The sequence below is a fragment of the Portunus trituberculatus genome, chromosome 39, assembly GCF_017591435.1.
Source record: "Portunus trituberculatus isolate SZX2019 chromosome 39, ASM1759143v1, whole genome shotgun sequence".
Taxonomy (NCBI): Eukaryota; Metazoa; Arthropoda; class Malacostraca; order Decapoda; family Portunidae; genus Portunus; species Portunus trituberculatus.
The window spans coordinates 18,888,130-18,915,630 of record NC_059293.1 but is presented as its reverse complement, the minus strand read 5'-3'; the positions used below and the strand labels follow the sequence as shown (position 1 = coordinate 18,915,630).

At 38.8% G+C, this 27,501-nt stretch overlaps 1 protein-coding gene across 4 annotated transcripts in view; it reads left to right on the top strand.

Moving 5' to 3' along the window:
• Nucleotides 1-27,501, top strand: part of LOC123515436 (putative neural-cadherin 2) — a 185,140-nt gene that overhangs the window by 64,921 nt on the left and 92,718 nt on the right. For 2 of the 4 annotated variants that reach the window (XM_045274001.1, XM_045274000.1), the window contains exon 2: nucleotides 3,294-3,358. In XM_045274001.1, the coding sequence (XP_045129936.1) occupies nucleotides 3,301-3,358 (58 nt within the window). In that variant the 5' untranslated portion in view covers nucleotides 3,294-3,300. Of the gene's footprint in view, nucleotides 1-3,293; nucleotides 3,359-23,120; nucleotides 23,213-27,501 lie in introns of those variants that run through there. The other 2 variants (XM_045274003.1, XM_045274002.1) reach the window with 1 other exon arrangement.

Sequence of the window (27,501 nt, the reverse complement as noted above, 5' to 3'; positions counted from 1 at the left end):
TCTCTCTCTCTCTCTCTCTCTCTCTCTCTCACGTACACACATATGAACAACCTCCTCATCACAGAAACTCATCACAATTTCACACCAGAAACAGAAAAATAAGATAATAAAAAAATAGAATACATTGGGGATAGAAGATAATTATATACCATTCAGGCCTGGAGGAAGCGTTTGGTGACAGGGAGAAGAATAAAATGAAGTGAACTCGGGAAAGGAGGCGGCGGAGCGTTGAGGCCGCGCGGCAGGGAGATTAAGGGACCTTCAGGGTAATGTGAGGATGTTTTATCTTAAGATATGTGCGAGTGGAGGGAAGATAATGCATGCTGGGAGATGAGGCGGAAAGGAAGACGAGGAGGAGGCGGAAGAGTAGGAAAAGGAGGAAGGACGAAGAAGAGGTGGGGATAAAGAAGGCACAAGGAAGGATAGAGGAGAAGGAGAAGGAGGAGGAGGAGGAATTGGGTATAAGGTAAGCAGAAAGGAAGGTGGAGGAGATGAAGAAAGAGGAACAGATGGAGGAGAAGGAGGAGGAGGAGGAGGAGGAGGAGGAGGAAAAAGAAGACAAAGACAAAGACAAAGACACACACACACACACACACACACACACACACACACACACACACACACACACACACACACACACACACACACACACACACACACACACACACACACGTACATAAACACGCATATCTCAACATCAAAGGCCACAATTTAATGTAATAAGAGATATGCAAAACATTGTAATATCTTTACAAATGCGTCCGAGCCCAGTCTAAAAACTAAAACGTAATGCATTTCATTTCATTTTTATATATTAGTTGCATTCTGGTTGGTCTGTCCGTCTACCTGTCTGCCTCACTGTTTTGTATTTCCATTTACGCATAACATTACACCTTATACCTAAATAACTACCTTCCTGTCAATTTTCTTACTATAGTTTGTTATTCTGTCATGTCTATCAAGTTACAGTGCCTCATAAATCATCAATGTCCTTATGGCTCCTACTATCAAACGAGATGTGTGATACATTCCGAGAAAAATAACTTAACTCCTTCAATACCATGACGCGCTTCCATATTCATCCTGGTTACTATTTGGTGATTTTATACAGGTTCAGAAACTTATGTGTGGGATTAAAATAGTGACGATTATGGCTATTATTCTTTAGACCTTCATAGATCCTTCCTAATGTAAATAAAATCGTTTAATCGCACCCAAAAGTCAAGGTAAAAATGCTTCCCGGTATTGAATGGGCTAATGTTGCATGATCATGTGTGTGTGTGTGTGTGTGTGTGTGTGTGTGTGTGTGTGTGTGTGTGTGTGTGTGTGTGTGTGTGTGTGTGTGTGTGTGTGTGTGTGTGTGTGTGTGTGTGTGTGTGTGTATCTCTTGATGTACACAAATATGGAGTCTTCCTATATTTCAACTCTATGAAAAAACATAGTAAACTGGCAAACTGGCAGGCGGGGTCATTGCTTACTTGCTTATCTAATGCACTGAGGCGTGAAGGGGGATGGGGCGTTGACAGCTGGGGAGTGATTTGGGCGAGGGTGCGATAAGGGAATGGGAGGGAAAGGGAAGAGCGCACGGAAAAAGTTGAATATTACAGAATAGATGAATTCCATTTCCGACTTCACACACACACACACACACACACACACACACACACACACACACACACACAGTTATTTTTTTTTTATCTCTCAGTTTATTTTTAAAGTTTTCAAACAAAATAATTACTTATTTCAGTTTAGAAAATGCAAACGTAATTTCCCCAGAATTTTATAAGGAAAAACGAATGGCCTGAGGAAATTAATTTGTTGGGGAGCTAAAAGTTATATTTTTGTCGTGCTGTGAGCTTGTTTACTGCGCCAGTTAAGTCATGTGGGTGACAGTGAGGAACGGATAAATACTAGTCTGTGTCTGCCACCTCACTCTCTTCAAATCCTCGAGCCCTTGTTCCATAGAAATGACAATGCTCATTAGGAGAGTTGCTTCCCTTTACCCTTCTGACATTCTCCACCTCGCAGTCACCGTCTCCTTTTGTCCATATATAGTCTGGTCCTGTCTTCGTTACTCTGCTCCTTCTCCTCCTCATTAGTGTCTTACCGTCATCATCACTAACCAACTTTTTCTCGCTAAAAACAAAAAGGTTAACACACACACACACACACACACACACACACACACACACACACACACACACACACACACACACACACACACTCAAACTACCACCATCACCAACAACAACTACTACAACAACGAAATATCCAGCATAACTCAGTGACAGTCAATAAATTTTCCTCTTCACTCAGTGTTATATAGTTTAAAGTGCACACGCCTAGCTGTCTCCCGGAACATTCTGAGAGACACAGGAATATGTAGTGTGGCGGTGCTGGTGAGCAGGAATATGAGCACGTAGTTAGTGGTGGTGGCGGTGTCAGTTACATAAGAGGGACAAACAAATGATATCGCCTCAATCCCTAGTGTCTTGTTTCCTTGATAGCGATCAGTGTGAGGACAAGTACTGTAGGCGTGTAAAGGGTGTGTGAGTAATGAAAGGGACATGTTCTGCTGGTTAATGGAAGGTAAAAGGTTGGGTCGTTGGAAAGTAGATATCGTGATAAGAACAAGGAGTATATAAAGGAAAAGACAGGGAAACGAGAGAGAGAGAGAGAGAGAGAGAGAGAGAGAGAGAGAGAGAGAGAGAGAGAGAGAGAGAGAGGGCGTAAAAAATCCCATTTGAGATGTGTAATAAGGAGAGAAAGGTGAAAGAAGGCCAGGTTAATAGGATTATCGCACCAACATAATTAATGGGACTAATAACTCTTCCTGAATATCATATTTTGTCACAGCATAACATATGGCTGAGTTCTGGGCTCGGCGCCAGATGGTGTAATAATTTATCCCAAGGGACGTGAAAAAGTGGCAGGTTTGTGACTTTTGCGACTTTTATAATTAGCTCTAATGATTATCTCGATACGTTAATTTAAATTTGATTTAGTGTTTTTTCTTACTTTTGCATAGGACGATCATGTGACGTTTTAATTATGTAGACGATTTATTGGTAAATGTCTCTCCATTAATGGAAGGAAAGGTCATGATCGGAATTACCGTTACTACTACTACTACTTCTATCACTACTACAACTACTGCTCTTGCTGCTCATGCTGCCGCTTCCTCTCCTACTACTATTGCTACTACTGTGACCACTACTTCCACCACCGGTGTTATAACTATTTCTGTTATTGCGGCAGGACACACCGCTGATCTATTTTTCTCTCCCCACCAGGTGCGGCATGGCGGTCAACGTGCTGGTGCCTCTCCTCATTCCCTTGGGCGAGCAGCTCACCAACGGTAGGTCACGCCCGCCCACTGGGATTACATTGTTACTGTGTTTTTCCCGGATCATTCAACTTGAGAGAGAGAGAGAGAGAGAGAGAGAGAGAGAGAGAGAGAGAGAGAGACGGACGGGCAAATGAAAACTAAATAGGCAGGCAGATAGACGGCCAACCAAGCGGACTGACAAGAAAAAAGACAGACAGACAGACAAAATTATAAATAAAAGAGAATGGATAGAAAGAATACAAAGAACTGTTGCAAAGGAGGAAGATAAGTAAACAAGATGGACATAAAAAGCCAGCAGTGAAGGGAGAAAATAATGCAGGAAGAAAGGTGAGAGCATTGTAAAGATTCTTATGTGCAAAGCAGATAGTAAAGAGGAGAAACAAAACACCTGGCACCAACTACTGCAAATCTGATATCCGTGCAAAATGTAAATATACGAAATAAATTCAGTATTTATTAATGGAACTGAAAAATACAAAGACTGGAAGATTTTCACAGGAGCAAACGTAAAAGTCAAGTGAAAATATTCTTTCAACCTCTATTGCAGCAACAACATGGTATTCATTTACATATTGTACTTTTACTGATGAGTTCCGCTCATTATCAATTTTCCAAACACATTTTCTTTTTATGAAAGTAAGGAATTTAAAACACCAAAGCCCACAATAGAATTAATCTCTTCAGTAGCATGACGCGTTTCCATATTCATTCTGCTTATTATTTGTGATATTATACAACTTCAGAAACTAATGTGGGGATTAAAAATGGTGAATACTGTGGCCATTAATCTTCTTACCTCAATAGACCCTCTCTAATGCCAATAAAATTACCTAATCATACACAAATCTTAAGGTAAAAATGTGTCCCAGTAATGAAGGGATTAAGTTTCACGAAATGCAAGTAAAAACGTGATGTACTTTTCAAGAACAACAACAGGGAAAGCACACACGTTATGGAAAAACTAACGATAACAAAGTGGTGTTTTGTATGTTGTTTTGGGGCGTTGTGTTTGCCTGAGCGTGGCGGTCTTAATGGGTGACATGATGAAAACAGAAAGAATTGCAATTTATAACAGGACTACATGTGTATGAAATCTGGTATTTTCATTAGCCTCTCTCTCTCTCTCTCTCTCTCTCTCTCTCTCTCTCTCTCTCTCTCTCTCTCTCTCTCTCTCTCTCTCAACGAAAGCATGTAATTTATTATTTTTTAAGCTAGATATTTTTTTCCTTTGTACCGCATGTGTTACTAGGGTTTAAAATTGAAGTTAAAAATACAAAATATGTCTAGAAATACTTCATACAAACTTTCCTGTATTGTGTGTGTGTGTGTGTGTGTGTGTGTGTGTGTGTGTGTGTGTGTGTGTGTGTGTGTGTGTGTGTGTGTGTGTGTGTGTGTGTGTGTGTGTGTGTGTGTGTGTGTGTGTGTGTGTGTGTAAAGAGGCTGAGACAAATGCTTCATACACATAAATCCAAGTGGGTTTTTTATGTGTGTGTGTGTGTGTGTGTGTGTGTGTGTGTGTGTGTGTGTGTGTGTGTGTGTGTGTGTGTGTGTGTGTGTGTGAGTGTGTGCCTGTGTGCTTGGAATTCCCTTTGCATACCCGCCTACTTGAAGCAGTTATTCTCCTGGAAGTGGCCTGTTTACAGATGTTCCTGTGCCTTCCTTTTGCATACGCTTTACCCTCTTAACTTGAAGGTGTGTGTGTGTGTGTGTGTGTGTGTGTGTGTGTGTGTGTGTGTGTGTGTGTGTGTGTGTGTGTGTGTGTGTGTGTGTGTGTGTGTGTGTGTGTGTGTGTGTGTGTGTGTGTGTGTGTGTGTGTGTGTGTGTGTGTGTGTATTACGAGAAGGAAAGTAAAAGTGATGAACATATAGTCTTTTAGATGGTAATCACGACTGTTTCCTTTGCTAAGGCTTAAAAGTAAAACAAGAAAGTAGGAAAAATACTTCGTTATTCACAGATTTCATTATCGATTGTCTAAAAGAGAAGTAACAAGTTGAGTATTATCATTGGCGCACAGTCCTTGAACAATACCTGCATTTAATTAGAGATGAATGTTGCAGCAAAGTTGAAGGTACTGTAGTGGTATGGAGTTGTTGGAAAAGTTAGGTTCAGATACTATTGTAACTGTTCTCTTCGTACTTGTACAACACTTTCGGCCCTCCAGTACACTCCTATTGTTGAACTCTCTCTCTCTCTCTCTCTCTCTCTCTCTCTCTCTCTCTCTCTCTCTCTCTCTCTCTCTCTCTCTCTCTCTCTCTCTCTCTCTCCTTTGCTTCTTTTATCGAACGACCCTCGGTAAATGCATTAAACAAAATATACCTAACTTTTGCGCCGATTATTACTGTCTACAATTTCAACATCGCTATAAAAGTTAGTACTAGTCATAAAAATTGTAAAAATAAACTTTACAGTCTTATACGATTACATTCTCCATTCTCATAGCATTATTCTCAACAAATCTACTGTGTGTGTGTGTGTGTGTGTGTGTGTGTGTGTGTGTGTGTGTGTGTGTGTGTGTGTGTGTGTGTGTGTGTGTGTGTGTGTGTGTGTGTGTGTGTGTGTGTGTGTGTTGGAGTAGTTTAGACTTCAGATCTTTTGTCCCCCATGTAGGGTACATATGTATCTTTTTCGGTGAGTGATAGTACGTCAGAACTGTATGTATCGTACCAAGAGTAAGACGAATAATGTTTCTCGCTGTGCTATCTTATCTGGGCATTCTGGCGGTCTGGTAAGATGTATTCCTTTCCTGACAATACCAATTCCTAATCGAATATTAAACGTTTTCTACCAACGGATACAAATAATAATCTTGGTGCTGGTGTCTTGTTTTTTTTAGGATTTGCGGAGAATGTAATATCGTTTATTAGGAAAACAGCAAATTTAGAAAAAAAAATAAAATCTATATAAGTATGAATTTTTATGTACTCATTTTCATATTGAGTAAGTGATACATTTTTGCTGCTAAAACTACAATAGTGACGCAATAAGTACTTTCGATATTCTATTTTTATTTCCAAGATCTGCTTTATGAGTGCAACGTTATTTTTTTTTTTCATTAAGAACCTTTATCCTTAAGTAGCGAACATTTTTTACACTAACATAATACTCCCTCGTTCCCATTATTAATTAGCAGTGCAGAATTGAGGCTTCCTTTCCAGCCCTCCTTCAGCACAGGCTTCAAGGTGAACAACCCATGCCTCCTCTGTGACAAGACAAGAAACCTGACTGACAATATATTTCTTTTTTTATTTTGTCGTCATGAGAAATACATGAAGGAGATATTTTTCTTTCTTTCTCTTACATTTCCTACGTAACATTTTGCTTGTCATGATTCGCAAAAAATAGAAACTACGGCCAGGAATTATGAAGTTTCAAAGCAAAAACTGACTATAAAAGAAAATTGAGTTTTAGATTTTTTATCAGATAAATATATTCGCACTACCACACACACACACACACACACACACACACACACACACACACACACACACACACACACACACACACACATATTTGATAATCTAAAACGAAGAAAATAGTATAACATCAACACCACGCACAGCCAAGAGTTATTTTTTATGCTGTTAATGTCATAATGTACGCGCTATATTTAACAGGAGGGGGCTGTGCAACCATGAAGAATAATAAAAAATGTTAGACAGAATATAACTGCTCTCAACACAGCTAGTACTGGAGTTCCGACTGATTTTACGACACTGGTTCCCTGCAACGTTCAGTAATAGTCTGTCTGAAACATTCCGTCTGCCTCCCTTCTACATATATACAATTCTCCAGTTCACTTTGACCGGATGCATTGTTTCTTTCTTTTTCACGTGACACTTCTTCTATTCTTGTAAAAGGTTGGAATTAAACTATTTACAGAACCTTTTCCTAATTTATCAAGCACGATCACTAGATAATAATTGAGTTTCCGTTTAGGATGCATTGTCTTTGCAGCAATCTTTTTAGAGCGGTAAAATTTTGTGGGGTAAAAGATCTAGAAATTCTCTTCCCTACTGGTTTTATCGAGACAATTTCAATGAACAGCTCCAAAGCGTCACTGAGTTGTAGAGCTTATTGGCCCATGCGGCTTACATATGCATACAGACAGACAGGCACAAACACGCTCGCACGCAAACATGCACACACACACACACACACACACACACACACACACACACACACACACACACACACACACACACACACACACACACACACACACACACACACACACACACACACACACACACACACACACACACACACACACACACACACACACACACACACACACACACACACACACACACACACACACACACACACACACACACACACACACACACACACACACACACACACACACACACACACACACATTTGCAAGTAAAACGAAGGACAGACGTGGCCTCGCTATTCTCTAAGTGTTTTTATCTTATATTTTCTCAAAAGCTCAAAGTTAGAGCGGCCACCTTGTCCCTCCCGCTTCCCTCGCCTCTTTCAACACAACTCCGTACCCACTATCCAAACACGAGGAACTGGCTCCCCTTCCTCTTTACTTCTTTATTTACTATGCCGGCCAGTTTGTGCATTCAGTAATAGCAAAACATTTACAGTAATAGCAATTCATACTATTTCTTGTTGAGTAATTGTACTATGGTTAAAAAAAAAATTACAGCCAATACTTTAGCTACAATAAAAAGCATTAGTGTTGATCAATAATGATATATTTTAAACATTTAATTCTAGAAAATTTTCAGTACCACGGCTTTATTTGTCTCTATACATGTATTATTCTTTTCAAATAGTTAACAAAGTTTTTATATTCATTCATGTTTGTCTGTCTTATCTGTTTGTCAGGAATATATCTTAAAACCTTACCAGATGAAAATAATGCGTATCGAGAGAGAGAGAGAGAGAGAGAGAGAGAGAGAGAGAGAGAGAGAGAGAGAGAGAGAGAGAGAGAGAGAGAGAGAGAGAGAGAGAGAGAGAGAGAGAGCAAAATGATAAGATCTCGAAGAATATATGGATATGGCTGAAATTCGTGTATATATTGTTTACCGTCAAGTTCTCCGGCTGCAAAACTCTACGGAGACTGCTTGCCACGTTTCATTTACATATACGCGTACTATTGTTACATGTGATTCAGCATATGAACATACATTTTGCTTTATAAATAATGGAGACGTAGAAAGTCTAAAGTATGATTTATTGGTGGTAAATATTACTTTCTTGTTTTTGTCTACCTACTGAGAATCGCACCATTGAATATATATAGAAAATCTCACTGTTTTGCTTCTCATTCTCGTAAAAGTGGTTGCATCTTCTTTCATATGTAATATTATTAATATCTCTGTGATCAGAATGAAAACTATGTGTGTGTGAAAAGAAGGAAATTCAAGGATAAGCGTCGTTTTCTTTGTCTTTAATATTTACTTTTGTTACCCTTACATATCTGTCGTTCTCTTTGGATAGATCCGTTTTCTCTCGCCAATTTGAAGCATGAACTAATGAATTTGTAAGTTTCGTATTCTGCGTCAGACAAAGCTATATGTATATTATTTAGAAGCAGAAAATCAACAATACTTATGATAAGAATGACGACGCATTGATGATGATGATGATGATGATGATGATGATGAATTTTATGATGATGATAATGATAATAATAACAAGAACAACAACAGAAATAATAATAATAATAATAGTAATAATAATAATAATAATAATAATAATAATAATAATAATAATAATAATTGGGAAGAGATAATTAATTTTCTTTAACGGACTATAATGGAAGTTGCTAAGGTAATGAAGTGTCTTTGCCATCAGAGTGTTTTTCAGCATCGCTTGGAGGAAAAGACCACACCTAAGAGTCACATGGAAAGAGATAGGAAGGAAATGATTATTAAACTGAGTGCTAGCTGAATTTGATATACTCAGTACCCAGACCGTTATTACCGACTCAATACCCACACTTACAAGAGATTATAAACATTTATGGGTGAAAATAGATGGAAAAAAGTAAATATGGAAACTGGGCAGGATGTTACAGCGTCTTTTACTTTCATATATTACAGTGGCTGTGTTTCCATGTCCTTTTAATCATCTGATCATTGGATTTCGCTAATGGAAGAAGAAAATGTTTAAAGATGCAAATACAAGTCGGAAGAGAAATGTTCACAGTAGATATATTGATAAGGGGCATAACTGTACGCATTCGTGGTTGCATATAGAGGAAACAAAATGTGTGTCCATCAGTATACCAGGCTGAAACGCCCATAAAAGGAAGTAAGCCAGGAGAGGTAGGGAGATTGAGAGAAATGGTATTGGTGACGGAGGCAAGCTATTGTTCTGATTTTAAGTTGACATCTGGACGAGGGGAGATAAGGCTGTGATACCAAGGACGACAAGGCAGGAGTGGAGGGGAGAAAAATGTATATATGAATCCCTGGCTGGGCTGTTGCGTGTTGAGGACGGAAGGTAAATGGAACTCACGGGGACACTAAGGAGTATTTGGGAAATCCTGAGGGAACCTAGAGAAGCGGAATCCATTCATACACGCAGATTGGAGTGAAGGTAACATCCACGTCTCGGGCACAACCACGGCCATTTGGTCTGACAGGTGACTGCCGCAGTGGTGAGAAATACGTGACCCACAGAAACAAAAAAGAAAGTTAATGGTGTAGTGAGGCGTGAGAACGGAGGCATAACGCGGGAATGCTCACACGAAACCACCGAATGACCATTGCTGTATCGGACGCTACTCATAATAATTACAGTAACGGTAATTATGATAAGGAAGATGATAATAATGATAATAATAATAATAATAATAATAATAATAATAATAATAATAATAATAATAATAATAATAATAATAATAATAATAATAATAATAATAATAATAATAACATATAATAATGATGACAATAGTAGTAGTAGTAGTAGTAGTAGTAGTAGTAGTAGTAGTAGTAGTAGTAGTAGTAAAATAGCAGTAAAAATAATAATAATAATATATTTGTCAACTCTTGTTTACTTACAAGGGCTCATTTATTGTCTTTTTGAAGAAACAAATACACACACACACACACACACACACACACACACACACACACACACACACACACACACACACACACACAAAAGCAGGATTGCTATCCCATCAGAGTCGCAACCCTCCTCCCCTGACGCAAAAAGAGACGCAGCATTCTCTTCCCCGTCTATCGATTGCTGGTCCGACTCTCTCTCTCTCTCTCTCTCTCTCTCTCTCTCTCTCTCTCTCTCTCTCTCTCTCTCTCTCTCTGGGATAGCCCTGTCACAATATTTCAAGGTCAAAACAACTTCACTAATGATAAGCCTCATATTCACTTTCCTGCCATGGCCTCCACAATGTCATTTCCTTAACCCCTTCAATACTGAGACCAAATTTTCCATAACTTTTGGGTATGAAGAGACGATTTTATTTGCATTAGGAAGGGCCTCTGGAGGTAAAAAGAAAATAATGGCCACAGTCTTTACTATTTCAATCCCCCCACATAAGTTTCTGAAGCTGTATAAAATCTCTAAATGATAACTAGAACGAATATGAAAAACGACAGGTTACTGAAGGGGTTAATAACTGGTCTAATCATACCTCCATTCCTTGACACTTCTTCCTCAAGGCATGTTCATCCAGCTCTTAGCCCTTTCTTTTATTCTATTTTTATAACTTGTTTTGACGGGAATAACACCAGTTGATATTTTCATCATGACTACGTGACTGTGATGCTGCGTTGCGTACCGACCTTTAAGCAAAAAAAAAAAAAAGCTGTAAATATCAACAAATTAAGGAAAAATAATGGCTTTGTGGTCTGCCTGTTGAAACTTCGCCGACAACTGAATGTGTGGTGGCGTGAATGTTTCGTTTTCTACATTCAAATCCAGATGTAGATATCACAAGTTGTCAACACTTAACACGCTATGCATTCTAATACGGATTCATTATACTTTCCTCTCTTATAAACGCTTACTTTATAAAGATAAAATGTAAATTAGCAGATTTATTTCGAAGTTTCTGTGTTTAATCTTAACTATCGTAGGCTTTGGACAACTTTGCTAATTAAGCGATTATCACGGCTAGGATGGATACTTAATTTCACCCATCAGCATCCCTCCAACAGAACTCAAAAAATATATCCAATTTAACCGTAAACATGCACTGCGGGTGACAGCATAGCAACACATTACACATGATGCATAAAGAATTTCCTCCTGATATTGTCCTCTCAGCTGGTATCATAAAACACTGGAACAACTGCTAAACACATTCACTGGTAAACACAGAGTAATACATACAGGAAACCAACGCTCGTTATCATGTTTGTTCATTTTTGTGAGAGGAACATCAGTACAGCACACTAAATACCGGCCTGTCCACATACATTTAGTTGAACACTCATGATTCAGTGTTTTAATGAAAAAGTCCCCAAAATTACGTTCCCCTGCAAATAAACGGTAACAGCCTTGGTAGATACCGTATTTTTTTCTGCCTCATCAATATCGGAGTGGTACTGGGAGGTCTGGACGGAGGGAAATAGGTAGGACAGCGTGGATTGATTGATTTTAGTACTGAGATTAGAATTCTTACGCACGAAAACGTTACATTATTGGACATGAGAAAAATAACTACGAAGTGTGAGGACCTTGACAGACAAATGCACACTGATATCGATTAGCTTCTATGGCTACCATGATCATTAAAAAGTACCTCCATATAGCGAAAAATTTAAGTCACGTAGAAAAATTAAAATATACACATACTATACACTAATTCACAGTTAAAGCTTATCTCAATGTTAAAGTATGAACGCGCACAGTAAAGATAACAGAACTGGTGAAATATTTCGTGTGTGTGTGTGTGTGTGTGTGTGTGTGTGTGTGTGTGTGTGTGTGTGTGTGTGTGTGTGTGTGTGTGTGTGTGTGTGTGTGTGTGTTAAAAAAAAAAAGGCTTAATTATACATCCATTTCTTTCTTTTTTTTTCATCATTTCACTTAACGTATCCACATAACTAGACTTTCCACTAGCGCTGCTCTTCACTCACAGTCCATTCTATCTCACTTGCCACTCGTAAATTCGTCCTCGAGGTTCATTTAAGCTGCTAGATTTGTCCTTTTGTCCGGCGCGCTTCTGGTCTGTGGTTCTGCTTTATCTTATCTTTCTCCTAACCCGAAAAACAATAAAATAAAATAAAATAAATTGATACATAAAATCACACACACACACACACACACACACACACACACACACACACACACACACACACACACACGATGCACTACAAGCATTCTTCATATTCCCACATCAATGTAAACTCTGAATATGGCCAGTGAAGGGAAGCTCACCTCCCCATTTGAGTTCTAAGACTACACGTATTTGACAGCGACCATCACAGAGTTGTTGGACTTAGTTTTGGAAGACTTTACATTCCTTTTCCTTTCTGTATTTTTTTTTTTATAATATTGTATGTTGTATCTGTGTTCTGCTTCTCTCTCTCTCTCTCTCTCTCTCTCTCTCTCTCTCTCTCTCTCTCTCTCTCTCTCTCTCTCTCTCTCTCTCAAATTCTTGTTTCATTCACATGTAGATAAATAGAGAACCATTATGAAATTTTTCGTATAGCTGCAAACATGTTTCGCTTCCTGGAAAAAGTTGCAATAATCAAAATAAAATATATATTTCCTCCGCTCATATACAATAAACATTTAATAAGATTCGCATTAAGGATAATCCTGATCACTGTGAAAGACATTCATGAATAGCTAATTAGATAAAGAAGAATTACTCAAACCACGGTGGCTGAAGCGACCCTGAGGCCTGACAACCACAGATAACGGAGCTGCAGTGTCCCTCCACTCACCCTTCCTGCCAGCCAACCGTCTCCCCTGCACCCTTCCCGCCCCACGCTCATTGATCACTGCCGCAGCCTTATTGGGGCGAAACGTAAAATGCCAACATGACGGATTCTTCAATTAGTTCCTTCTTATCATATCCTTTACTTCCTTCTCATATCATTTACTAGATAAATAAACAAAAAAAAATAAACACATAAATAATTAGCATGATACTGATATCAATACTAATTTAAGTTTATATTGACAGATAGACGGACATATCTGAGAAAACGGACAAAATTCAAATTAACATCATAATCTAACGGCATGGAAGGGATGGCAGACAATAATAATTCCACCTTAAATCAAAATTACCAATATAATGACATGACTGAATATCTGTATGTGTGGATAGCTAGCTGTCTGTATGCAGGACTCTCATACAAGTATAATCATGATGCAGAAGAAACACGAAGACTCTTCTTCTTATGATGAAGAAGTAAATCAGAAAAGACCTTTTTCCTTAGCCTTCACAACGCCTCCTCCTGCTGCACCTGAGGACCACCACTAATTAAACACAGGAGGATTCAACCCTTCCTCATTATCCTTCCCCAAATCCATTAATCTCCTCCTTGGGCTTTTGTTTTCGAGTTGCGTAACATAGTTAGGTAGAGCACGAGCGTAAAAATGTCCCACTAGATGGAATACTACCAAAAGCATTACATTTCCGGATTCTTGAGATGCAGTGCTTTACTAGAAAGACACACACACACTCATCTACGTAATTAAGTGTGCATATAGGGAGAGGAAACGTGCGCTTGTTACTCGCACTAATTCACCACTGAATAACATTTTTCTATCTAGACTTTTTTTCTTACAGATGTACTCTACACTAAGGAAAATACAGCATGGGTTACAATCTACTTCATCCTCCCCTTCTGCATAGACCCCTAAAAGCGCGGCTTCTCATACCAATTAAAAGAAAAAAAACTTTTCTGGGACGAGAAGAGAATCAATTGTGAATATTTCAACTGCCACATTTCTTTCCATTATTCTATATTCATTTTGTTTTTAACATAGATGTTTTCAGCAATAAGCGAGAAATATATTCTGTCACGCCTTCTAACACAACTTTTATAAAATAATGTATTTCTTCACCTCCCTTGGGACGCTCCACACAACACCTTCCTCTTTTCGCTTTCAATTACTTTTCCCTTTGAGGTTTATTCTTATTAAACAAAATATTAGACCGGCCAACACTCTTTTACACTTTCATCCAATGGGTGGTTCTGATAATCCGACAGTGAGCCTAATAAAATTATGACGTGCTCACACTCCCTGAAACACATTTATACGTGCTGCATTACCAGCGGGTATGGTGTTAAGAGTAAACAATCATCCTTACGAACTAATCTAATTTGTGCGCCGCACGGCAGATGGGAAGCGCTCATGGAACACACGTATAAGCTTCAAGCAGCACCAAACTTCGGGTTACACTTGCAACATCTGCTGTGTATCATGTGTGTGTACGAAGTCAATGCTCTTCATGATACTTGCCGATACTCAAACATTTCATACTGATATATCATATGGACTTTCCTAATAAAAAAAAAGGGCGTTACCCTTACATACACGATTCCAGATCAGTGGATATCGGCCTGAGCATGCCAATTTTTAATCTAATTTCGATTTCTTTACTTTTCAATTTAAAGCTGGACAATGATCACGTTGCGTCCATGAGGGTGTAGAGACATGTCAAATACAACATGATAGCAAATACATATACCCAAATAGTCAAGATTTAGGGATACAAAAAAAATGCAATATTCGTAGAAATGAACGTTAACAATTCACGGTTTACTTTGTCTCTTCCCGAGCATCTGATGCACCTGCTACATCTTGAAGAACATTCACTCACCCTCCTCTGCTCTGGACAATTTTGACATCTTGCCTCATTTCTTCCTAATCATCTTCAATGAATTTGTAAGCTCTGTGTTGTCTTCCTCGGCACTCTTATCACTCTCGAGATTTCTCTCTAACCTTTAATTTTTGGGAACTGCTTCCTTGCTGTGTAAAGGTTTCCACCAACACTCTTCCTCTTAAAAAAAATAAATTACATTCATTTCATTATATTTTCTATCTTAATAAATGTCTTTTAGGAAAATATTTTGGTCTAATATTGCCGCCCTGACTATATTTCATTGACTTTTACAGTGCAATTCTCTTTCTTTTTTTACCAGCAAGTTACAGAATACTTTGTTCCTTTCTGTCCACTGTAATATGCAAGAGTTGACCAGTATATTCGTGCCTTCGTCTCTTACATGCAAGGCCTAGAAACAGCACTTCCTCCTTGGTTTCTTTCCATTCCAGCCTCGTGAATCTTCCAAACTTCCAATTTTCAAAGACCTTACAAACTGAGGCGACGTTACACTTTCCTGAAACGCACCATTTTTTTTCTTGGACAGGCTTTCGCGAATCTTTTCTATAGATAATGATAATAATAATAATAATAATAACAATAATAATAATAATAATAATAATAATAATAATAATAATAATAATAATAATAATAATAATAATAATAATAATAATAATAATAATAATAATAATAATAATAATAATAATAATAATAATAATAATAATAATAATAATAATAATAATAATAATAATAATAATAATAATAATAATAATAATAATAATAATAATAATAATAATAATAATAATAATAATAATGATAATAATAATAATAATAATAATAATAATAATAATAATAATAATAATAATAATAATAATAATAATAATAATAATGATAATAATAACAATAATAATAATAATGATAATAATAATAATAATACCAATAATAATAATAATAATAATAATAATAATAATAATAATAATAATAATAATAATAATAATAATAATGATAATAATAACAATAATAATAATAATGATAATAATAACAATAATAATAATAATGATAAAAATAATAGTAGTAGGCAACAAGGGTGGTAGTAGTAGTAGTAGTAGTGCTAGTAGTAGTAGTAGTAGTACTAGTAGTAGTAGTAGTAGTAGTAGTAGTAGTAGTAGTAGTAGTAGCAGTAGTAGTAGTAGTAGTAGCAGTTATTATTATGATGATAATACTTGTAGTAGCAGCATCAACATCAACACCAACACCAACACCAACAACAACAACAACAACAACAACAAAAGGAAAACATAATAAGAAAACATTACCACCACCAGCACCAACAATAACAACAGTGTTGAAGACAAAGAGAGAGAGAGAGAGAGAGAGAGAGAGAGAGAGAGAGAGAGAGAGAGAGAGAGAGAGAGAGAGAGAGAGAGAGAGAGAGAGAGAGAGAGAGAGAGAGAGAGAGAGAGAGAGAGAGAGAGAGAGAGAGAGAGAGAAGGAAGGGAAAGAGGCACAAAATGCTTAATTAAATTTTCTTCCCTTCACTGTTATCTTCGGGTAAACATAATTTAACTTTTTTCTCTCTTTTCTCTCTCCTTTAAGTTGATTGCATTAAATTAATACTGCCACGCTCCTACATGCGTTGAAGCTGCCAAGACTGGGGTGCTGGGAGGCTACATTATGCTATAACACATATTTCCCGCCTGACCTCCCTCCTTCCTTTCCTTCCTCTCCCCTCATTCGTCTCTAGCGCTGCAGGGTGCGTGAGAAGCTGCACTGTACGAGTATTGCGCGAAGGAAGATGTGGTAGTCAGACACTGGCATGTAGACAAAGCACAGTACGTGAGGCTCAGTTTTCCGCACCACTGGTATTGCTGTTCTCTCGCCTACTTGATACCTTGATTTTACGCAGTGACGTGTATCTTTATCTTGGGATTTTAGGAAGTGGGAGATTTAGAGGACACTTGCAGAGTACTAAAGAAATCCGGAGAGGTGGCAATTCTCAGGAGATGAAAGATTGTCTCGTTTATTTATCTATTTCTTACTATCACATACACCACAACAACAACGACAACAATAATAGCAAGACCAATTTTCGCACTTTATTACACAAACAAGCACGACAGTCACTTCTCGGCCTCACGATTCCAACGCCTCACTGAATACCAGCCAATGTTCCCTCTCATAATCCCCCACCACTACCCACCTGCTTGTACTGGAGGCAGGGACACACCGGGAACACTGAAACAGAGCTATTTTGAAAAAGATCCAATTTATCGTACAAATGGTGGGGTGTTCTGCTTTCCTTCCAGTCAATGATAAAACGTGCTATGTTACTTTTCTTTCCCTGATGTGATATTTCCGCCTTGCCTGCATTTCCTGCCTCGTGTGTGTGTGTGTGTGTGTGTGTGTGTGTGTGTGTGTGTGTGTGTGTGTGTGTGTGTGTGTGTGTGTGTGTGTGTGTGTGTGTGTGTGTGTGTGTGTGTGTGTGTGTGTGTGTGTGTGTGTGTGTGTGTGTGTGTGTGTGTGTGTGAATGTGTGTGTGTTCATTGAACTGTGCTTTACAACTCACTACCTTTGCAGTTACTGTGATGGAACAATTAGGAAAAAATCCAATGTTTGTCGACTAATGAGCGATTTCCTTCTCGCTATCTGCCATTTGTCTGTTCCTGCATTAAAAAAAAGGTCCTGCCTATCGATGCGTTGTACATTCACCACGTTACTTATGAGCGCCTTTATACTCACTGAAAAAAATACGTTATGAAAGAAGAAAAAAAATTATATCCGCTAAACTTATTTAACCCCTTCAACACTGAGATGCATTTTTACAATGATTTTTGAGTATGATAAGACAATTTTATTTGCAGTACAAAGAGTCTATGGAGATCAAAAGATTAATGGCTAGTGTCTTCGGTATTTCAATATCCAAATAAATTTCTGAAGCTGTACAAAATCGCTAAACAGTAACCAGAATGAATATTAAAATGTAAGAGATCAAAAAATTAAAAATGTGGCAGATCAAAAGATTAATGGCTAGAGTCTTCAGTATTTCGATCTTCACATACATTTCTGAAGGTGTACAAAATCGCCAAACAGTAACCTGAATGAATATTAAAATGTGGCACGGTAGAGAAAGGGTTAAACTGAATACCTAACCGTAGAAAGATGATACGACCAAAACAAGAGAAAGACGAAAGAGCGGAACTATAACATTATTTCATTCCTTGCATTCAGAAACAAGCTTGTAACTGATCCTTCTTTCTCCTGGTTTCTTTCTGCGCTAAATACGAAGAAAGCTGGTATACTCTGAACATGAAATCAATGTACACCTCAGCAAGAGAAGCAGGAAAAAGACCAATGATACACGGGAGAGTGCACGGCCGACCAATGGCGTGCTTTCCTGGGTTCATTACCTCTAATCCTTTACTTTCGCTTTTCAGTTTACCTCTGCAACCTCGCCTTGCTCTTGTATAATTCCAAACCTAAAGGTAATAAAGATTTGATCACGATATTTTCATTAATTTAGAAACAAATATAGGATGAAAGGCTTGAAATGAGGAATACGTACTATTTTCTTTTTTTCTTTGGCGACATTGAATCGTTAGAAAATAATGATAACATTTGTCGTCAGAAAAAGAGAAAAAAGTAAAATTGATAATGACATGTACACTCAACACTCGCAAAACTTGTCACTATCAATTATTCATTTCCTCTTGGGGTGACAAAGCAACAAAGACTGAAATACGCACAGACATGCACAAAAATGAATTAACACACACACACACACACACACACACACACACACACACACACACACACACACACACACACACACATATTTGGGTGTGTCTCCGTTCACGTGTAGCCCCTGTTTACCTAGCAGTGAGTAGGTACGGGATGTAAATCGAGGAGTTGTGACCTTGTTGTCCCGTTGTGTGGTGTGTGCCTGGTCTCAGGCCTATCCGAAGATCGGAAACAATGAGCTCTGAGCTCGTTCCGTAGGGTAACGTCTGGCTGTCTCGTCAGAGACTGCAGAAGATCAAACAGTGAGTGAATGACACACAATATAGAATTAGATAAGCGCATTACACTCTCCATATCTCCAACACCAAAACAAACAATAAGAATCTCTCAGTACGATAAACATTATTACAAAAGCTAGTAAATAAAAAAAATCCTTGACTAAAACTGCGAACAAATGAACACGCTAAATAAACAATGTGCAAGTAGAAAATATGTTTTTTTATCCACTGCGTATTGTTCAAACAAAGGCTAAAATAAGCTGTTAAGTTAAGGATTACACAAGCAACTACTTTTCTCTGCAGTCACAAGGATTGGGTAAGTCGGAGAGTCTGTGCCGTGGTATTCCAAACTTTGAGAGCATCTAGCGTGTGCCAACTAATGAGCTCAAGCTATTTGGCCAGCGATCGAGAAGTGAAGGAGCCACTTAGATCCAATTTACTCGTCTTACTGGCGTGTCCCGCGCTAACTGAATGAAATGTAACCCGTTCACCCACACGTGAAAGGCGGGGGGTTATTAGGAAAGAGCCAATCATGATGGACTTAATGATGATCCACTTCTCAGACAATGACGCCTCAGGAAGGTGGACCGCAATCAAGGTGCTACTTGTGAAGGGGACTGTTGAAGACGCTGTGGAAGATGGTTGGGGTGTGTGTGTGTGTGTGTGTGTGTGTGTGTGTGTGTGTGTGTGTGTGTGTGTGTGTGTGTGTGTGTGTGTGTGCGTGTGACCTAACGTAAGAAACCTGAATAAAAAAACCTTAGTCGAATTATCTGGTTTTTTTTCCTCTCACTGCTCTTCTCACTTTAAGAGGAGGAGGAGGAGGAGGAGGAGGAGGAGGAGGAGGAGGAGGAGGAGGAGGAGGAGGAGGAGGAGGAGGAGGAGGAGGAGGAGGAGGAGGGGAGGAGGAGGAGGAGGAGGAGGAGGAGGAGGAGGAAGAGGAAGAGGAAGAGGAAGAAGAAGAAGAGAAGCAGAAGGAGTACATTGATTAGCAAAACAATCATATCCTCTTCCTCTTCTCTTCATACAAAGAATAATTGTTACCTATATATTTTTTTTCCTAACTTCCGATACAAACACGACCAAATACAAAAATACAGCAAATCTACTGTAGCATCTTCGCTGATCAAGTGTTCCGTGCCTCAAAATTACCGCGCTGTAACAGTCACTGGTTTGGAAACGTTTTAAAATACTAATCTCTTTTGCCTCCCCCGTTCCACCACTCTGGAAATAATGCTACATCTACTTTGTGTGTGTGTGTGTGTGTGTGTGTGTGTGTGTGTGTGTGTGTGTGTGTGTGTGTGTGTGTGTGTGTGTGTGTGTGTGTGTGTGTGTGTGTGTGTGTGTGTGTGTGTGTCGCAGAGGATCAGTTGAAGATGCCGTGTCGATGCTCACACTGAGTTCCTTCATTTCTGTGCGGTATTTCAACCTTCATCTCTCTCTCTCTCTCTCTCTCTCTCTCTCTCTCTCTCTCTCTCTCTCTCTCTCTCTCTCTCTCTCTCATATCTTTTTTCTTCTTTTTCTTATTATTTTCAGTTTTCAAGCATTTCTCTCCTTCAGTAATTTCATTTCTATTCACGTTTAGCCTTATCTTTTAATCCCTTTAGCTTAGTTTTTCTTCACCAGCATTCCCTTCACAACGAACGAACACGACAATACAGGAGGATATATACTGACAAGCAGCTCGGAGTCTCTATTAATAATGCAATGGTGGATATGGTGGGAAATCACCTGATATTTCTTTTTTTTCACGACAAAATGGAGGTTGTAGTCAATACCAATAATATTACGTAATGTACAGCCAAGTTTTTTTCTCTCTTTCTCTCTTTTTCTCTCTCTGTTGGTGTAAAGATAATATGACCAAAATGAAAAACTGTCAATCCGTTAAAAGAAATTCTGTAGAAGATAGCAATGGAGAAAAACACAATAAGTTAATATATCAAATTATTAATCCTCAATTAGTGATCTCCTTGAATATGCAATATATATTTGATCTCCATTATAAGTAGTTTAAATGAGAGGTATCGAAGCGGCATAAATAGCTTACAGTAATTAGCGGCTGTAATTAGGGATTAACCTCATAATTAAAAGGCGTAGCATCTCAATATATTAAAATAGCAATAGTAGGAAGGAAAAGGAAACGTGCTGCTGATAGTTAAATGGTAAGAATGTACAGAAATACGAGAACATCTTTTTCATCTTCTCACTGGCTGAACATAAACAATCAACTTTATAAACCCTACTGCATTATCATCTTATAGTGAGAAATCTGCTGCAGGTAACAAACAGTGAACAGCAACCTTGTGAGGCACTGTAGACGGTCTGAATACACACACACACACATCTAGAACCAAACCGTAGGGTATTGCCATGGATCGCGTCCTCCGCAGGGAAATAAGGAAACTCTTTACTACTGGCAAGACACACCACGCCCCAGGTATACATTATTCAGGCAACACTAAGACATCCCACGCCATTTTGTACATAAATTGGGCTCATCTTCCATAGCCATCGCCACTCGCCCATGAAAATGTAAATCAGGCTTTCAGGAAGCAATCGTTCACATAATGGTGGGTTGCCTTAACACCTTTGGTTACTAAACGGTACAGGAGAGCAAGAACACCTTCTAATCCCAGACGCTGAAAGGCACGGAGAGAATGAAAAATAAAAACATTGCAGATTGAAGAAATATAAAATGATATATTGGTATTTTAATTTTTTTTACAGAAAGATTAATATATATTTTATCAGTAGGTCTCTCTCTCTCTCTCTCTCTCTCTCTCTCTCTCTCTCTCTCTCTCTCTCTCTCTCTCTCTCTCTCTATCTATATATATATATATATATATATATATATATATATATATATATATATATATATATATATATATATATATATCTCTCTCTCTCTCTCTCTATCTATCTCTCTCTCTCTCTCTCTCTACTGTGTGTGTGTGTGTGTGTGTGTGTGTGTGTGTGTGTGTGTGTGTGTGTGTGTGTGTGTGTGTGTGTGTGTGTGTGTGTGTGTGTGTGTGTGTGTGTGTGTGTGTGTGTGTGTGTGTGTGTGTGTGTGTGTGTGTGTGTGTGTGTGTGTGTGTAGGGTTCTAGTATCGTGATAGGAGGATTTCCAGCACCATTACTCACAGATTCAGGGTGTCCGCCACGCCACATTCCCTTACTGCCTGCCACTGTCTCTACCTGCCTAAATGTGGAGCAAGTGTGAGGGCGCCAGGGTCAGACACGTCCCACACACACACTCTGACCTGACCAACTCTGACATGCACGCCCATGAATACGTTAGTGTGCTCTCCCTTAGGCCTTTCCTTTCTTTCTTCCTTATTTTTGTTTCTTATCTGGGACAAGGAAGTCGAGAAAGAAATTTTCTTAAAGTAGAGATAGAAAAATAAATACCGAGAACAGTTTTCTTTGACTAATAGGTTAATTTCTTTCCCTCCTATTTTGTATCCAAGACTACTGCAGTCTCACAGGTGTTGTAACGTCACCTGCAGCAGGAAATTTCTAGAGAAGCTTCGCCTCCAGTTACCAACTTTGAACTTTATGAAGTAAATGGCCAGCTACATAATAAAAGCCTTCCATTCACACACGGCGCGTAACACAAGATGGTCTGGGTCTCTGAGGTGGATGGGCCCGCTGTGATCAACAAGAAAGGCAACTAGATTATTTATAAATCAAGTTGATTTAATAAGGTATTGCTAAGCTGTTATTATTGACCGGACATGTTACTGAATGCACATGTCTCATTCACTAAGCAGACGGCACCGAGTGACCTTTCCTAATGAACAGAAGAATACTCTTCCTGTCATCCAATACTTAGAACCAAAAGGTCACAACGGGTTCTGGAGCGCAAAGGACTGGTGTGCTGTGTGCGGAGAGGGTTGGGGTGAGAGAGGTGGTGGCTGAATCCTTACTGGGCGACAAGGACGGGCGGCGGCGCTGAGGTGCGAGGCGGCCAGTCGCGTGCCGGCCGCTGCATCGTGAACACTTCCGCGGCACCCTCAGGTACTCACCCCAGCCGGCACAACGCGACCTGTTACTTCGCCGACGGTTTGTATTATCCTTGACATCTCTGACTTTGTGTTCGTGTGAAGACGCATCATCCACCGAAAAGTGAACTTTCTTTTAATCTAGTCCATCATTTTATCAGCAAACTTTTGAGCAAGAAGTCTCAGGGTCACGGGGAGGGGGAGGGAAACTTTGTGCAACGTGTTGTGATATTTGAGCGATAAGTAGCAGGGTCTTGTCTCTCACGCATGGATTGCTTAGGTGTTTCTAACCAACTGAAATTTTTTTTTTTTTTTCGTTTTACTCACGCAACTTTAAAAAAAAAAAAAGAGCCACCTTGAGGTAATTAGCCCAAATGGCAGTCATTAGTATGCGGGTAATTCAGCTCCTGGCGCTTTAGTTAGCCATTAATTGTCACGTTTTACGTATACACTTTTTCGGTGTTTGTTTGGATAAAGGAAGACGAACAGCACGAAACTGAAAAGTACGAGAAAAGCAACGTTACTTCAGCTAGTATTAAATTTTGATATTCATAGTTACAACACACAATACACAAAGCCACCATCTATTATCAGAAAGAAAATAGAAAATACACAGGGAAGTCAGTACTTTGAATAAAAATAATAATCTCAAGTGTTGCTGCAGACCATAATGCCATACCAACACACACAGGATAACACGAGAATGGGTTCCTTTCCCTTAATGTAAAGATGAGACCGGGCAATGACATGTGAGCGTGTTTGTGCCGCCGCAGCAGAGAATGATGCTGATGTGACAGATGACAAGGAGGGAGGAGGAAAGCTCTTCATTCATCACTTACAGAGAAAGAGAGCGAGGGATTATAACGTGATCTAAAACCAGCATTATAATAAAAATAACAGCAACGTTCACTACAAACAAATTACTGCTACGAATGAACAGCATGTATGTTTTCTATCACGTATTTGGATTATCCTTCGATTATCCCACCTACGTGACGGATGTGGATGATGAAAGAGAACGAAGGAAAATGTATAGATTTAAAGTTCTTTTCAATATAATAAAAACGAGATACAGTAACTACTGCAAACAAAGTCTCACCCTCTCTCTCTCTCTCTCTCTCTCTCTCTCTCTCTCTCTCTCTCTCTCTCCCTTCAGGAAACTCTTTTAATAGCATCTATCGCATGTTCTAGTTTCATGAGTTACTATATGTATTAAGCCTTCATAGAAATTCATCCCCGTAAAGTGAATTCAACTAAATCGTCACAGACACAAAAGAATACTGGAGCCACCATTATTCGGAGATGAAACATAAACGTCGTCTTTACAAACTGAAAATCCTCTCATAAAAGACTCTACCAGTGAGACATGCGCTATTACAAGCCAAACCTAAGGAAATATGGTTAGGTGCAACCTTCGGTACTATATTGCAAAACCAGACAAAGATTTTCATCATTAATATTACGTAGAATTACAAATTCAATATACGTATATAAGAAAAAACGCGAGTTTTTACTATCCAAACATGAAAGAAAAGAATTATGTCATAGTAACGGAGGAGGAGAAAATGTGAAAAATGTTTATTGCAATATACTTCGTAAATGTTTTCACTACCCCACAAATGACTTCTTAGTATTATGAATTTAGAAAGAGTTCACACTTTTTTCTTTTTAAAGTGATAGTTAAAGCATATTTTAATGACTTTCTTCCTAATTCTAATGCAATATGATTCAGGGTATGATATCAGAGATAGATTGGACGAGAGAGAGAGAGAGAGAGAGAGAGAGAGAGAGAGAGAGAGAGAGAGAGAGTGAGAGAGAGAACCACTGCTCTGCCAAGCTGTATGTGTGTGTGTGTGTGTGTGTGTGTGTGTGTGTGTGTGTGTGTGTGTGTGTGCTGTGTGTGCTGTGTGTGTGTGTGTGTGTGTGTGTGTGTGTGTGTGTGTGTGTGTGTGTGTGTGTGTGTGTGTGTGTGTGTGTGTGTTTTGTCGTTTTTGTCGCTGTGATTCAGTTTGAGTTTCATATTTCAACCTTTTCATCGTCATTTGACCTTACTATGAGCTGTTCTTTGTTATTCGTAATCTTCAGCAATATTTCTCCTTTTTCGTCACGTTTCATTCTTTGTTCTTTTCCCTTTTGTTACTCTTTGTTTTAATTTCTTTTTGTTACGTTCCTAATTGGATTAATTGGTGCGTTTAAAAAGGAGCAAAATGATTGACCAAAGGAGAGGTTCTAAGAAAAGGAAGAGACTATTTAATACTTTAAGACAACGCATCGATTCGTTTTGTAAGCATACTTTGATTACCTTACCTTACCGCTGTGCCATATCCTCCAGGACGTGGGCAACCATGGACTTCCACCCTTTCTCTCCCTCGTGGCTCTGATGAACTGTCCACTCGTCATGTTTCCTCGTGCCAGCTTGCCCAATCCGTCCGTGTATTTCACTCTTGGTCTTCTCTTTCCTCTGGTTCCCTCCACTATTCACGTACCTATCATATTTTCCAAACCCTCTCTCCTCATCACATACTTTGATATATACATTTTTTCTTCCTATGTTTGAGCGGTTATACTTTTTTTCCCCTTTTATTAGTTTCCTTTTCACATGTATAATCTTTTTTTTCTTTGTTATTGTGTTTATATCTTGCTTTTACTATTTTTTTTCAGAATCATGTATTACTATTATAATTGGTTTTAATATTGAAACTCTCTCTCTCTCTCTCTCTCTCTCTCTCTCTCTCTCTCTCTCTCTCTCTCTCTCTCTCTCTCTCTCTCTCTCTCTTTTGTCTATGTTTTTTTAAGAGCTTTAACTTTGCTATTTTCCCTTTGTTACTTTTCGTTTTCTGCATTCACTTTCTATTCGCCATTCTTGTTTTTCTGTCCTTTCTATCATGACGAGATCGAATTCCTCTGCCTCAATTCATCCTTTTCCAATTTTGCTTCTGGTTACCTCAATGGCAGCAACCCACACAGTCCACACTTCTAAAATAGGATTGCCTTTCTGTTTGCTCTGTAAACACCCTTTGATCCTACACAAATATTCCGTAACTATAGTCTCTTGTGTTCTTTGCGACTCTTTCCGTTTCCTTATGATTATAAATAGATTATATTTTCTATTCATTTACAGAAACTTGTGGGTCTTTGTTTGTCTGCCTGTTTATCTTACTTTCCTCATGTAAATGTCTATTACTCATGCCAAAATCATGTCCATATAAAGGTTAGTTCGTGTCTTTTGTTGTCTGTTTATGTCTCCCTGTTCGTGCCTTCTCACATCTGTCTCTCTGTGTCCCTGCTTCTCTCCTTGCAATCTGCCTGTCCATTTGGTTGCTTGTTAGTGCTTGTGTCTGCGTTTGTCGCCAGCACTCTGTCTGCTAATGCCTATCTGCCCCCATCTAGCCCTAAATTTGTGCACGTGTCCTCCTGTTCAACTATCCGACAGTATACTCTCTCTCTCTCTCTCTCTCTCTCTCTCTCTCTCTCTCTCTCTCTCTCTCTCTCTCTCTCTCTCTCTCTCTCTCTCTCTCTCTCTCTCTCTCTCTCTCTCTCTCTCTCTCTCTATCTATCTATCTATCTATCTATCTATCTATCTATCTACTGTGCACAAACAGAAATTTTCTCCAATGTGCGCCTCGGCTGATTTTAAAATTATTATTCCTCCTCGATCAATAAAGCAAATGCGATTACCTCAGCTGTGGCGGAACGGAAAGGGTGCGTGCAGGAAGGCTGTCGGTAATGTCAAATTTAATAAGGGAAATTGCTTCCTTGGTATGTTAATTGGGATGAGAGAAGAAGCTTAGAGGAGGCAGACAGCGCTAGGGTCCGTCTCTCCCTAGGCACAAGTCCAAGCTACGCAATTAGGTGCATAAACCTTCCGCGAGGAGGAGAAGGCAGTGGAAGAGCAGGAAGAGGAGGAGGAGGAAGAAGAAAAACAGAATCTAGTATTACGCCGCACTTTCTCTATTAGTGAAAGCTTTTTTTTTCTTATTTTTTTGGCTCCCTCCTCTGTCTGTTTTCCACTTCAGTTTTCACGTGTATTTCTTTTTTTCTCTTCCTCCAACTCTCTCTCTCTCTCTCTCTCTCTCTCTCTCTCTCTCTCTCTCTCTCTCTCTGCCGTGGTTGTTTGATTTCACTCCCACCACTTCCAACAATGGGTTTAGTGTCATACCACGGGCCTGGAACCTATCAGTCTCGTCTGCTTTTCTATGTAATTGTCTTTCGTTCATTTCTTCAACATCTACACCTTTTCGCAGCAAATTGGCGGTTCCCCGAATGAAATATATTATCATTTTGTCTCAGCTTATTTTCTTTGTGCTCTTCTCGTAAAATTTATAGCTTTTTCTAGAACATTATATATAT